This window comes from Lynx canadensis, chromosome X, assembly GCF_007474595.2.
Source record: "Lynx canadensis isolate LIC74 chromosome X, mLynCan4.pri.v2, whole genome shotgun sequence".
Lineage (NCBI taxonomy): Eukaryota > Metazoa > Chordata > Mammalia > Carnivora > Felidae > Lynx > Lynx canadensis.
This window is the reverse complement of record NC_044321.2, coordinates 36185225-36201050: the sequence shown is the minus strand read 5'-3', so window position 1 is coordinate 36201050 and position 15826 is coordinate 36185225. Positions and strand designations below refer to the sequence as shown.

The 15826-nt window shown below is 40.7% G+C and overlaps 1 protein-coding gene across 6 annotated transcripts in view; it reads left to right on the top strand.

Annotated features, from left to right (window-relative positions):
• The window catches only part of CASK (calcium/calmodulin dependent serine protein kinase), a 230704-nt gene that overhangs the window by 86825 nt on the left and 128053 nt on the right, over positions 1–15826 (top strand). For all 6 annotated transcript variants that reach the window (XM_032592039.1, XM_030305111.1, XM_030305114.1 and 3 more), the window contains exons 4-5: positions 6273–6375; positions 13527–13702. In XM_032592039.1, the coding sequence (XP_032447930.1) occupies positions 6273–6375; positions 13527–13702 (279 nt within the window). The remainder of the gene's footprint in view (positions 1–6272; positions 6376–13526; positions 13703–15826) is intronic.

Here is a 15826-nt window from a genome sequence, read left to right as displayed (position 1 = left end):
CATGTGTGCTCAGCAGAAACCGCACTTCAAATTTTGATCTTTTCCCAGGCAAGCGATATGTGGCGCCAGCAGTGTTGCCGGCAGTGGCGGTGAGCTGCAGCTCCTGGTTGGCCATACTGTCTCGAGACTCAACAACCGATACGCTTACAACCATTGTATACCCATGCAGGCATTCTCTTTTTCGCTTTGGATATAGTATTCAATAAATTACATGAGATATTTAGCACATTGTTATAAAATATGCTTTGTGATAGATGAGTTTGCCCAACTAGAGGCTAACGTAAGCGTTCTGAGCATGTTTAAAGTAGGCTAGGCTAAACTATGGGATTTGGGAGATTAGGTGTATTAAATGCCATTTTCAACTTATGATATATTCTTTTCTTTTAATGTTTATTTTTGAGAGAGAGAGACAGAGACAGACAAAGTGTGAGTGGGGGAGGGGCAGAGAGAGAGGGAGGCACAAAATCTGAAGCAGGATCTGGGCTCCAAGCTGTCATCACAGAGCCCGGCGCGAACCCACGAACCATGAGATCATGACCTGAGCTGAAGTTGAACGCCTGTCCAACCAAGTCAACCCAGGCACCTCTCAACTTAATGATATTTTCAACTTATGATGGGTTTATAAGGACATAACCCCATTGTATATTGAGGAAGATCTGTAATCTTTTTCTAGTTCTTCCTTTACATGAGCTTTTTCCTATTCATTCTGAGCTTTCTACTTTCTGTCTCTGTTTCCTCTTCCTCCTTTGTTGGTATATTAGCCTGTTATTTATATATAGAAAAGCATAAATAAATGGATACATTTGTCTGGTACCATCTATCACTGATTACCACCATCTTCTCTTTATCTAAGTCCCAACCCTGGTTAAGTTCAGCCCACCACCTACTCCAGACCTGAACCTTGCTGGTTAACATGAAGACTACTAGGTACAAACACACAGTCGTGTTGATGGGTCTCTCTTCACGTTCATGACCACAAACCTCAAGTGGGCTCCTGTGTTGCCACCAGTCCTGCTGTATTTCCTTAGTGTGGTGGTTCTCAGAACATGGCTTCTAGACCAGTAGCATCTACATCACTCAAGAACTCATTAGAAATGCATGTTCTTGACCTCACCCCAGACCTTATGAATCCATAACTCTGGGCATGGAAGCCAGCAAAACTGTGTGATTCTGATGCTGACATTTGACAACCGTTGCCTCAGTCAGTTCATTCTCCTGTTCTTTGAAAGTACTTTTTCATACCTTCCCTCTTCTCAAAGTGCCAACAACCCCCTCTCCTGCCCCAGTCCTGCCCAATGATCACTTTTATTTCAAAGTAAATAGAAAACAGAAGTACAGTACTCAGAGAACTTCCTCATCTTCCTACATGCCCATCTGCTTGCATCTACAGGTGCTCCTGGACCCTGGCTTCTTCACTGGTGCAGGGGCCAACCCCTCTCCCTACTTGCACACTACAAGTCCCTTCTTTCTTCTGGGGTCATTTTTTCCCCTCCACAGTACCTTTCCCATCAGCATACAAATGTCTCTCTCTCAAAGACCAAACAAAAACAAACCTCCCTGAAAATCTGCTACTGCTATGGAGCCAGCTATCGGATATATTGTTATGTGAAAGTTTTGATACTTATATGTATTTTCTTATTTTCAAAAAAGATAACAATGGAAGGATAAACAAAAAACTAGTGCAGATACTTAGCAAAAGAGGAAGGAGAGATTAAGGGGAAGGAGAAGGTACAAAAGCTAGACCTCTCTGAATGGAACTTGTTTACAGTTTTGATTTTGGAATGATATACATGTTTTCTATAATTACAACACCAAATCAAGTCAAATGTAGTCAAACAACTTGGCCTCATTGTATAACACACTGAAAACATAACCACAAGGAGAATTCTTTTAAGTGACTTTAAAATAGGGATGGGGGGGGAGTGCCTGGGTGGCTCAGTAGGTTGAGCATCCAACTCTTGATTTTGGCTCAGGTCATGATCTCACAGTTTGTGAAATTGATCCCTCCATGAGGCTCTGTGCTGACAGCATGGAGCCTGCTTGCGATTCTCTCTCTCTCTCTCTCTCTCTCTCTCTCTCTCTCCCTCCCTCCCTCCCTCCCTCCCTCCCTCCCTCCCCCTCTCTCTCTCTCTCCCTCCTCCCCCTCTCTGCCCCTCCCCTGCTAGCTCTCTTGTGCTCTCTACCTCAAAGTAAATAAATAATTTGTAAATAAAATAGGATGGGGTTTTTCTTTACAAAATTTTAGACTTAGAGAAAAGTTCCAACAGTAATACAAAGAATTCCCATCACCTTTCACTCACATTCCCCATGTTAACATTTTTCTATATTTATTTTGTCTTTCTTAATATTTCACTCTTCTTTGTCCATCTATATAGTTCCTAAAAATAAGAAATTCTCTGAATAGCCACAGTAAAATGATCAAAATCAGGGAATTTATGTTGAAAGGGTATTATTCTGTAATCTACAGACTTGGCCCCAATTTCATCAAGCCGTTCTAATGTCCTTTATGGCAAAAATACAAACAAGATTATATATCGCATTTTGGCTGTTAAATCTCTTCACTCTCCTTTGATCACTTTGATCCCTTTGATCTGAAACAATATTTGAAGAATATAGGCCCGGTACGTTCTAGAATGCCCCTCAGTTTGGGTCAGTCTGGTATTTCCTCATGATTTGACACAGTTAGGATCTTTGGCACAAATACCATACAGCCATGTTGCTGAGTGCTTGTCAGTGAAGGAAGCACAATGCTCTTAGTCCCACTACTAGCAATAGTAACTTTGAAACTTTTTTTTTAAGTGTATTTAGAGAGAGCACACGCAGGGGAGGAACAGAGAGAGAAGGAGCGAGAGACAGAATGCCAAGCAGGCTCTGAACTTTCAGCACAGAACCCTACGTGGGGCTTGAACCCACGAACCATGAGATCATGACCTGAGCCAGAGTCAAGAGTCAGACACTCGACTGAGCCACCGAGGCACCCCAATAGTAACTTTGATAATAGTATCTTTCAGGTTGCTCCCCTGTAAAATTACTCTTTTACATTTTGTAATTAATAAAGTATCCTGTGGGGAGCTACTCTGAGATTCTACAAATACCCTGTCACTCTTCAAACTTTTACCCAGTAGTAACTACCTTTTGATGGTTCTTGCTTCAATTAGTAATCGTGATGATAACTGCCAAATGGTGATTTCTCATGCTAGAATTTCTTCTACATTTATTAATTGGTTTTCTACTCACATGACAGTTTTTCCTTCTCTCTCTTCATTTACTTATTACTTACATCAGAGACTCATGAATTCTTACTTTATTCAATAGCAAAACAGTATTTTGATTGCACATCCCAGGTAGGATATGGCATAAGGACAAAAAGAACCACAAAGAAATCGTGAACAGCATATGGTGGTTTTGTTGTTACTGGCAATGTAGGTACTTTTATACACACACCCTAGGGGATAACGCAGATGAGTAATTATGTTAATGTCATTAGGTACCAATGTTACTTGACAAAATCAAAGAAATCAAGTAACAACCCTATTGAAAGAAACCCTATGTAGCAGTATGAATTAATTTATTTTTCTTCTAAAAAATACAGATTTTTTAGCTCTGTCCACTGAAAAGGCAAAGCAGGAATAACCCAGAAGTAATAATATACCTAATACCCATATTGTGAATTTAAATACCATTTCCCACTACACAGAAATGGGGCTACTTGGAGAAATGACTGGTTCCAAATCTGGGGCAAGAAATGAATAAGGCAAACCTCAAACATCTTGTGCCTGAAAGCAAGAAAGTTCTCAGACTTCTAGAGTCTTAAAAAAGGGCATAAGAGCTGACTCCTGCTGGCTAAAAATGGGACAATTTGTACATTAATGATTATAATTGATTAAAATGCATCAATATATAAAAACCTATAAATTTATAACAATACAACAACAACAAAAAAACCTTCATTGGTCACCTTTGGAAGTTGCCTGGCAACCAACTTGTTATTCTGGAAATAATTCATAGCAGCTTTATTCATAATATCCCCAAACTAGAAACAGCCCAAATGTCCATCAACAGGAGAATGGACAGACTGTTGTATATTCATACAAGGGTATTCACTCTGCCGTAAAAGAGAGGAACCACTGATCACAGCAAAATGGATAAGTCTCACAAACATGCTTAGTGAGAGAAGCCTTACATGAAAGAGTCCATAGTATATGGCTTTGTGTATAATATGCAGTTCTAGTACAAGCAAAACAAAGTTGTGAAAATTATTAGAACAGTGGTTTGCACTGGGGACATAGCAGCAGAGATTAAATGGAAAGGTGATGAAGGAGGTTTCTGGGATGATGATAACATCATGATAGAGATATGGGTTACACAGTTCTGTGCAAGGTGTCGAAGGTACTCTAAGAGTTGTGCATTTCCCAGCATGTAAATTTTACCTTAAACATCATTTTAAATATTAAACTTGAATGGCATGTGTGCTGAATTTTAGTGAAAACATGGGTTGATGGTTAGAGGAATGAGTAGATACTTGATAAAGCAAATGTTCATTGTAGAATCTATGTGTAAATATCTACAGTAAATATGCTATTTACTATACAGGTCTTTTAATTTTCTCTGTGCTTGATAGTCTTCATAACAAAACATTGGGGAAAACTTCCATTTTGGAACCCCTAATTATGGAGCTAGGCATTATTGGCTGCTAAAATCATTGAAATAAAAGTCAATGGTGAACTTCATAATGATGGATTGAGGCAGACAACACCCGAATCCAGAGATCAATCCTGTTGCTAAAAGTAGGACCACCAGACATTATGTTCTTCCTGATGTGTTACAAAAAACTGAAGTATTAGTGCAAAAAAACTAAAATTGAATGTGAGTCTAATCAAGCTCCTAGGTCTAACTACCAGTTTACAGAGAACACGGGAACATATTAAAGGACACTATGTAGGTGTTAATTAGCCAAGTCCAGATTCTAGGAGATTCCATGAGGGTATTTACCCAGTATCTTAACGAACCAATGGCATGAACATTTTTTAAAAAGGTTAGAAGGGGGATATGGTGTAGAGTCAGAGGGACTTAAGACCTATAGCCATCAAATGCAATGTATGGACCTTAAAAACCAGGGACGCCCAGGTGCCTGACTCAGTTGAGTGTCTGACTTCAGCTCAGGTCATGATCTCACGGTTTGTGCGTTCGAGCCGTGCCTTGAGCTCTGTGCTGACAACTCAGAGCCTGGAGCATGCTTCTGATTCTGTGTCTCCCTCTCTCTCTCTGCCTCTCTCTCTCAAAAATAAGATTAAAAAATTTTTGAAATAAAGGCATGAAATCTGGCTCTACTTACTTAGAGATGAAATGAATAAAGAAAAGCAAGAGGATAGTGGGAGGGCGGACAAAGGAAGAGCCATCATCCCCTAAGGACCAAAAAGAGTGGCTCTGTAGGTAAAGTCAGAAGTTTCAAGAAACATTTTGGGGTGCCTGGGTGGCTCAACTGGTTAAGCGTCTGACTCGTGATTTCGGCTCAGGTCATGATCTCATGGTTCGTGGGATCAGGCCCTCTATCAGGCTTTGCACTGACAGCGCAGAGCCTGCTTTGGGATTCTCTCTCCCTCTCTTTCTGCCCCTCCCCTGCACACATGTACACATGCTCACTCCCTCGCTCTCTCTTTCTCTCTCTCTCCCTGAATAAATAAATAAACATTTAAAAAACATCTCATCAAGAGGTATAAAAAACATTTTTCCTTAGGGGTGCCTGGGTGCATCAGACTCTTGGTTTCAGCTCTGGTCATGAATCTCATGGTTTGTGAGTTCAAGCCCCACATTGGGAGGACACACAGCCTGCTTGGGATTCTCTCTCTGTCCCTTTCCCACTCACACTGTCTCTGTCTCTCTCAAAATAAATAAATAAACTTAAAAAAAAAAGACAAAAACATTTTCCCTTAAACAAATGTAGACCATCACTCAAAGGAAGAGAATATCGCATGAAAAGGTAGAAAATATGCCTTCCTTACTTGAACACACTTGCTTCCTCAGTAATTCTTAGCATCATACCCTAATCTTAGAAGCAAATAATCCCTGAAAAACATTGGATACAACAGGTAAGTGTTTGGAGAAATCAGCCAGAAGTGAGGATAGAAAAAATAATTTAAGCATCCAAAATATATCCGGGAGTTTTTAATGTATTATTATGTGGTCATGTTATTTGGTTTTGTGTAAATTGAATTGTTAATCTTCAGCTAATCCTTATCTTTGGTTTGTTGTTTGTCTATTTTTCTTTCCAGCCCCACTGTGTTCTCCTCGCCTCAAAGGAAAACTCGGCACCTGTTAAACTTGGGGGCTTTGGGGTAGCTATTCAATTAGGGGAGTCTGGACTTGTAGCTGGAGGTAAGAACACGTTTTTAAAAACTTCCTTCAAAATCTGGTCACTTTCAGGCTGGTGTAAAACTTTCAAACTAAATATTAGCCCATCAGTGTTTCATACCCATTATGCCCCCCCCAAAAAAAAGTGCCATCATATGATTTTGAACCTTTAGAATAGACTGTGCTTTTACTCTTTGTATTCCCACCGCTTGGCAGAGAAGTGAGCCTATACATACAGAGATTAAAACATTGTTGGAATAAGGTGATATATGGGGCAAAGTGACTTCTAAAGTTGAACTGGCCAGGGGCACCTGGCTGGCTCAGTTAGTAGAGCATGTGACTCCTGATCTTGGGGTCGTGAGTGCAAGTCCCACATTGGACATAGAGCGTACTTAAAAAATAAAGTTGAACTGGCCAAGTGAAGTCCATTCTAAAACATGTGGATTAACCACTTTCAGGTTTACATCAAAGGCTAATGTTTAATTTCATACTGTTTTCCTCTTTTTATTTGTGAAAGTGTCTTGCTCAAGCTATCAATCTGCGTATTTGGGAAGAGCAAGCAGATGTGAATGCAGACTGATTTTATTATTAGCCAAAGCAAAACATAATTAGAAAATTCCCATGCCAGAAAAAAATAGCAGAAAGGTTAAAAATAGACATTTTCTCCACTAGTGTACAGAGGTGGATGCTAATTCCAGATTCAAGAATTTGGATTTTTATTTATTCCTTTCAGTAGACTTTAGCTCAGAATGCTGCCTTGGTTTTAGTTCTGTCCCTTGGTTTTGCAAATGACGTAGTTCTCCATTCTGTAAATTATTAATTATGTAGTCCGTGCCTTCGATTTGCTGTCTCCCGATACTGCCAGCCTTCACAAAGACGAAAAATATGAAAAAAAAAATAAAAGGAAATTTTTTGAACCTATCATCTTTCATGAACGCTTATATTAAATTCAAATACCTAACAAATAATAAATATCAAAACTTTAATTTGTTACATAGGATATTTCATTTAATTTAAGACACCATTACTAACACATCAAAGCAGTGTTAACAGACCATCTTTTGAAAAATGAGCCAGGAGTCATAGTTGTATTCTTTAAATTGTTATTTCATCACATAGCCCTCTAAAATTAAATTGTGTTTAAGGGAGGACGGCACCCAGGTGACTCGGTCAGTTAAGTGTCGAACTCTTGATCTCAGTCACAGTTCGTGAGTTCAGGTCCTGCATCTGCCTGGTCACTGACAGTGCAGAGCCTGCTTGGGATTCTCTTTCCCTCTCTCTCCCTCTCCCTCTCCCCCTCTCTCTGTCTGCCCCCTGCTTGCTCTCTCTCTTTCAAAACAAATAAATAAACTTAATAAAAATTATGTTTAGGGGCACCTAGGTGGCTCAGTCGGTTAAGCATCTGACTTTGGCTCAGGTCATGATCTCACGGCTTGGGAGTTCGAGCCCCCCATTTGGCTCTGTGCTACCAGCTCAGAGCCTGGAGCCTGCTTCAGATTCTGTGCCTCCCCCTTTCTCTGACCCTTCCCCACTCACACTCTGTCCCTCTCTCTCTCTCAAAAAAAATTAAACATTCAAAATAAAATTATGTTTATGGGGCACCTGAGTGTCTCAGTCAGTTAAGCGTCTGACTCTTGATCTCAGCTCGGGTCTTGATCTCAGGGTCGTGAGTTCAAGCCTCATGTTGGGCTCCACACTAAGCATGGATCATACTTAAAAAAACAACTAAAAATAAATTTAAAAATAAAATTAAATTATGTTTACATTTTCTTCTAGTTTTACATTCTCTTCCAGCTAATCATTTCCAACAATGTGAAAAATTGCAACAAGTATAGTTTTAAAAACTGATTTTTTTTCTCCTAATTCAGAACTTGCTTCTGTGATTAGAAGGACTGACCTTAGGATCAGATAGGAACACATCATTTAATTGTAGAATCATTGAATCTCAGAATCCCAAGGGCCTTAACTTCTCCAGTCTTGTAACCAATGATTGCCTTCTCTCATAAAATTCCCAGCAAAAGGCTGAGCTCTAGTTTAATTCCTCAGCTGGCAAAGAATTCACTATGATCTGGGCCCATATTTCCGTTTTTGGAAAGCTTACATACTGAAACATTAATCTTTGCATAGAACAGAAATCCATCTTTCCATCATTTCCACCCAGTGGTGCTACTTCTGACTTGCGGGGCCATGCACACCAATTTTAATCCTTCCACATCACAGCCATTCAGATGGTTAAAGACAGTGATCGTGTGCCCCAAAGTCTGATCCAGATTAACTTGCCTAGGTTAATTTAGCCATTCCTTATATGAGAATCTCCTCGCTGGAGCCAAGACTGAGCACACTGACAGGTGCAGTCCAGCAGCACTTGGGGCTGTTGCTTTTGCTGTGGGTCTTACATTTCTATCAGGCTTACCAAATTGCATTAGCTTCTTGGACAGCCACGTAACACCACTGGCTCATATTGATTTTGCAATCAACTGCAACTCCCAAGTTGGTTTTAAACAAATGTTGCTATTAAACTACCTCTCTTAAATCTGGTATTTGTACAGATCATCCCTGTGGAAAGACTACACAATTATAACAAATAAATTCTGATGATTACATACCCACAGTTGATGAGATGAAATGAAATGACACAAAGTCCTTTTTATATGTTCTGTACGGGCCACATATAATGACTTTGTTTCTCTTTATCTGGGGTATCCTATTAGTATTCAAAGCATCAGCTTCGTATTTTACTGTGCATCTTTATTGAAGGGGAAAAACAGACTCATTACACTTACCTAGACATTTTCTACATGTTAATCTACTTTCTTAAAGTCCATGAACTTTTCCCCTAAATTGCATATATTTTTTTCTTAATGCTTATTTATATTTGAGACAGAAAGACTGAGTGTTCGTGGGGGAGGGGCAGAGAGCAAGGGAGACACAGAATCTGAAGCAGGCTCCAGGCTCTCAGCTGTCAGCACAGAGCCCGATGCAGGGCTCGAACCCACGAACTTCAAGATCATGACCTGTGCCGAAGTTGGATGCTTAACCTACTGAGCCACCCAGGCGCCCCTAAATTGTACATTTTTAAAGCTGATTTTGAACCTATGGTGTGTCAGTTTGCAAAATTTATTTTTCTCGGTGATTCTAGAATTAAAATCTTTCTGATGGTCAAAATGTCATTTCTTAGCATACCTATCCTTCCAGTCTTGAAATAACTACTTCACGCATTATAGTGTCTTTAAATATAACATATGTAGACAAAAGATACCCTCTTGTAGAAAGCTTTCTTACTGTTTAAAGTGTTTTTGAAGCTATGCTACTGTTAGCTTGTTTGCTAATACTTAACAGCTATTCCCCTGTCAGTTGGAATCTTTGATTACTCAGTCCTCCAAATAGAAAAGAATTCTCTCCTTTATATATTCCATAGAGTAGAAACCACTTACATGTATTCACATTTAACCTGTCTGAAATCCTGCTATTTGGAAAACTTACTTATCCAGAAGATAACTAGGAACCTACAGAGCAATTATTTTTGCAGCAAGACGTTTCTTGACCTTAATACCTATTCATGGTCTTCTCAAATGGGCTTCTGAGGACACACTGTCTGAAACTGGCATGCTGCCATTTTTCATAGTTTTATGGATTCATGTTCCTTCATGCTTTGCACCTGCTACTCCCTGTGATTGGAATACCTTTTGTCATTTTCAGTATCTACTTAACTCTTACTGCTCCTGAAGGCTGAGAGGCTGAGCTGACAATCATCTCCTCTTAAAAAGCAGGCTGATGTTCACCATCCCAAGTTAGGCAACCCTATTCCTTCTCTTCCATTCCACCATAACTATCTGGGCTACATACCTCCAGGTCATATTTGATGCAGGGATTCGTAATCACATCAAAGACTGAGCTTTGTGAGGACAAGGGGGATCATAGTTTATCCCTCTGGATGTCCACAGCACCTCCCACTGTGTCTAGGACCTAGCAGGCACTTGGGAAATTGTTAGGAAATAAATGAAAATCTGGTTGCTAATCAGTTTCTGGTTACTAGCAGATTTTATGCAACAGATTAGGAGAAGACAAGGCTGGAGTAAGCGCAGTAAGAGAAAAGAAATGAAAGCCTGACAGAAAAAGTATATTGAGCAGATACCAAAGGGTAGAAAGCACAGCCCCCATTTAATACTGAAGAACTTGGCCCTTGCATACCCATGAAGTTCCTGAGGGCATTTTCTGTTCTACAGCATACTTCTTTCATTGATACCCGCAGGACAATTCTGAGTCATCAAGAAATGGTTAAATTATGTGCATCATCTTGTGTAAAAGAAGTCCAAAAATTGTAGAAAGACAACCATCCAAAATTATTAAAGTAAAAACGGTTTGAGTGTGTAAAGATTCAAGTCCTAAAGTATTGAATAGGTAGCTATTCAGAACAACTCCTTATCCTGAGCTTCCAGGTAATGAGGTTTTATTATATTATCCCCAAATCTGACCTTTAAATATTTAAATGTATATCTGAACTTTGTCAGATACAGTGACGTGTAATTTGGTTTGGTAATTGACCACAAAATTCTAAGAACAGGAAGTCAAAATCATAAAAATCAAGTGACCACAAAGAAGGAAAAGTCAAGTGATCGCAAGCAAGGAGTCCGGGAAGGTTGGTGTGTGTTAAGGGTGAACTCTAGTCCTTTCACCTACCGATCGGCATAAGATACTGTAAAAAACTCATTCCTATATATTCTTTCCCCCATCATCTGTGAGCAAATTCTGGAACCAAAAGACATGTATGTTCCTCAAGAATGAGCGGGGGCACCTGGCATGGCTCAATCAGTTAAACATCCAACTTCAGACCAGGTCATGCTCTCACGGTTCACAAGTTTGAGCCCTGCATCAGTCATGGGTCAGTGGGGAGCCTGCTTGGGATTCTCTCTCTCTCTGCCCCCGCCCCGTCAAAATTAAATAAATAAACTTTTTTTAAAAAAATGAATGAACATTAAGGGTGCTTGGGTGGCTCAGTTGCTTAAGCGTCTGACTCTTGATTTCAGGTCATGATCTCATGGTTCGTAGGATTGAGTCCCACATCAGGCTCTGTGCTGAAAGAGTGGAGCCTGCTTGGGATCCTCTCTCCCTCTGTCTTTCTGCCTGCCTCTGTCTCTCTTTTTCTTTCTCTCTCTCTCTCTCTCAAAATAAATTTAAAAACATTAAAACAGGGGCACCTGGGTGGCTCAGTTTGTTAACCATCTGACTTGGGCTCAGGTCATGATCTCACGGTTTGTGGGTTCGAGCCCGCATCGGGCTCTGTGCTGACAGCTCAGAGCCTGGAGCCTGCTTCAGATTCTGTGTCTCCTTCTCTCTCTGCCCCTCCCTCAACTTGTGCTCTCTCTCGCTTGTGCACGCGCGCTCTCTCTCTCTCTCTCAAAATAAATTTTAAAACATTAAAACAGGGGCACCTGGGTGGCTCAGTCGGTTAACCATCTGACTTGGGCTCAGGTCATGATCTCACGGTTTGTGGGTTCAAGCCCGCATCAGGCTCTGTGCTGATAGCTCAGAGCCTGGAGCCTGCTTCAGATTCTGTGTCTGTCTGTCTCTCTCTCTCTCTCTCTCTCTCTCTCTCTCTCTCTGCCCCCCCTTGCTTGTGCTCTGTCTCCCTTTCTGTGTCTCAAAAATAAATAAACATTAAAAAACATATTAAGAAGAATAAATGCTAATTTTCCAGACTGGGGTAGTCTTTCATCCAGGTAAACAGAATCTCCTTTTTGAGTTGCTCAGGCCTTTCTCATGTAGGAAGTGGTGTAGGAGTCAAGTCGAGTTTCAAAACCTCATCCCAGCTGTAAGAAGGTGCTTGACTGGGGCCATGGTGCCGGTACCCTGACTGGTACCTTGATCTCTTGCCCTGCTTTGCCCAGCTCCTGCCATCAGAACAAGGCAAACTGTCCAGCATGTTCATGAAGTAGGAGGCTTAGCTCTCGTTCTTTCAGCTTCTCAGTGTTACCAGAGGATGCAAAATGAGGCAATATGGAATAAAAATCTTCCCTTCCAACTAGTATAGTTTCCACTGGTCTACTGCACATTTTAAGTGAGAATATTTTCATTCTCTGAACCCCGAAGTTAACCTCTTCCATTATGTGGGAAGAAGGGGAACCATAATGACCCACAGCAAAGGTCCTTTTTTTATTATTATTTCTTTAAACCACAGTTCTCAGCTCTAGATAAAGTGTCACGCGGTGTTGAAACTAAAAAATTATCTTGGACTCGATATGATAAGAGAGAAGGGGCAGGGAAAGGAGGAAGGAAAGAAGGCGGAGGCCGGGCCTGCATGCAAGAAGAGTTGCCAAGGCTGGTGGGCACTTCCCCTCCCACAGTAATTTCCCTACAGGGCACAGCTTTTCATTCTGCAGTAGAAGAAAAGACTCATGTAGGAATACTGAGTTAAAAGATGATTACTAGTGTACAAGTAACTGCTATCAGATTCCTTCCTAAAAGCTAGTTTTGATGGGGGTTGGAGAGAAAACTCTTTAAAGAAGATGGAGGCCGTGTAGGGCTCCATTCCACGAACCGTGAGATCATGCCCTGAGCCGAAATCAAGAATAGGTCACTTAACCAACTGAGCCACCCAGGTGCCCCTGAGCATGTGGCTCTTGATCTTGGGGTTGTGATTTCAAGTCCCACGCTAGGTGTAGAGATTACTTAAAAATAAAATCTTTTTTTAAAAAACAAAAAAAAGGGCACCTGGGTGGCTCAGTTGGTTAAGCGTCCGACTTCGGCTCAGGTCATGATCTGACCCACAGTTCGTGGGTTCGAGCCCCGTGCTGGGCTCTGTGCTGACAGCTCGGAGCCTGGAGCCTGCTTTGGAGTCTGTGTCTGTCTGACTCTCTCTCTCTCTCTCTCTCTCTCTCTCTCTCTCTCTCTGTCCCTCCCTCTCAAAAATAAAAAAGCATCAAAAAAAAATTTAATAAAAGTAAAAAAATAAACAACAACAAAAAAGACAAAGTACCTGTCCTGGGCTCGTATTTTCAAGAGGTGATTAAATAATGATTTTCCTTCTGCCTTTTTTGCCCCTTGATTTTATGGAGGTGGAGGTGGTAAGAGAATATTTATATTGTTAAAACTTTTCCTTGAAACTGTTATTGTTCTATTTTCAGTTAAAGCCCGTTTTATGTAAACATTCTTCCTTGTTGTTGTTTGAAACGTAGGACGCGTTGGAACACCTCATTTTATGGCCCCAGAAGTTGTCAAAAGAGAGCCTTATGGAAAACCTGTAGATGTCTGGGGTTGTGGCGTGATCCTTTTTATCCTGCTAAGTGGTTGCTTGCCTTTTTATGGAACCAAGGAAAGATTGTTTGAAGGCATTATTAAAGGAAAATATAAGGTAATATATTATGAATGTTTTATTTTTATATTGAAATTAAATTATTCCGAAAAATGTGAAGTTGCTATCTGCCTTTGGACTTCCTGATTGTCACGTAGTTACCCAGTCAGAGAACAGTTCTTTGCTGACATCATTGATCCACTTGCCTTGTCAGGTAATATAGGCCTCAAGTAAATTTCTGAATCACTATCAGCTGCACTGTCGTCTAGGCAGAAGGGAGGAGGAGACTGGCTTCAAAACAACCACGGCCTTGCCCCTCCATTCCCCTCTCCTTGGTGCTGCACCTGAAGTCTATCCCACATGTTTGGAACCCAACCCCATGTTTAGGCTAGAAAACAGGGACCTTAGTCCTCTTTGATACAGAATCCTGTATGTGCAAATCAACAGTTTAGGAGTCTTGGGCCCTCAGATTCAGAAAACCAATGCTTTTCTCACAAATCCATTCTAGCAAAACTGCCCATTTAGCTAGGTCAGAGAAATTGTTTGGTTAGTGCCCTACTTATTTCAAATAAAATTCTAGTTCGGGGAAAGAATTTGGAATGACCCTTGGAATTTACTGTGATAGAATTTGACCTTTTTATTTTACCTCAGGTGAGATGTTTGTGACACACGTGAGCCCAGATTTCAAAAGTACCCATTCTTCCTGGGGTGACCAGACCGCCTATTCAGGCTAATCTTAGAAAATAAACTCATTTGGCCCTTCTTTCCATAATTTGGGGAAAGGGCTTCATTTTTAAAGCTTTTTGCTCAACTTTTAGTGAAAGTGGAAATTTCATCCCAGTGAGTTAGCAATTCTATATTTTATATTTCATATGAGCCTTTATTTGTTTTGCTTTACCACACATCTTGTTCCACGTTATGTAGTCAAGTAGCACTGCTGAAACCCTTGTCATTTACATCCCAGGAGAAACCAAAATGCCACTATCACAGCTGCATCTCATAACATAATTTAGAGCCATTTTGGTGGGACTTAAACATTCATATTCTTCTTAGACTCCTGTGGATTAGAAACCACATACATTGTTCCCAGTCTTGTGAATAGCATGTTATTACTTGCATTATTAAAAAATTAAAAAAATTCATCACTGACATTGTGAGTGGCTATAGCAAAAAGAGCTAAGGAACACTTGAAAATTCATAAGCTAAAGGTTGGTCTCGCTGTCCCAGCTCTTCCATCCATTTGCCCTCTACCATCATGTGTGGCTGACAGAGTCAGATGCTGTGTATGGGAAACATGGGGGAGTGTGTGTCTGGATACCAGATCAGGGTGGCTTATGTTGGGGTTCTTTTTCCGCCCCATACTACTGAAACCTGTACTTTCTATTCAACAGAAGCACTGTTTCATTTTCAGCCATGCCTGGTAACATAAGACCAAACACACGGGTTTGTGTAGTGCCAGACTCCAAAACTGTGAGACCTGTTTTCTTTTCATTGCCTCAGTAATGTTAGAGTTTTATAAAGGACTTCCAGGAAATGGGGGACAAAAGAAATGAAAGGCAAAGTAGCTTCAGAGTGGCAGCCTTGTCCTTTTTTTCTTTTTTTCATATTTTACTTTTGAGAGAGCATGCGCGCAAGCGGGGGGGGGGGGGGCAGAGGATTTGAAGCGGGCTCTGTGCTGACAGCAGCGAGCCCACAGCCTTGTCCTTTTAAACCGTAAGTGAAGCCTGTAGAGGTGCAAATGAGTTATGCTTTTAATTTTTAGCCTCGTGTATCATCAGCCTATAAGGGCATGCAGGTTTGCCTCTTGTTTTATTTGGATTAAGGTCTATGCCAAAACTCCGTTAACAGAGAAAGATGTTTTAAGTATAGGTTTTGTTCTGCTTCTCTTAGAGTCAGTTGGCCACTGGGGAATAAAATCAGTCCTTCCAAGGTAACTAAATGTCTCAGGGAACTGCTTGTAAGTAATCATCCTCCTCCAATCCCTGGAAATTGTGAGTGGCTGTCAGGAATGCATGGCCCTGGCTTTCTCATTGAATTTTGCCAAGTGAAACCACAGGTACTTAACATATGAAAATAAACACAATTAGCAATGCATCAGCATCATAATACTAATACTAGAAGTAATGATAGCTAACTCACACATAGCACTTAGTATGTGCCTGGAACTGTTGCTAAGCACTCATA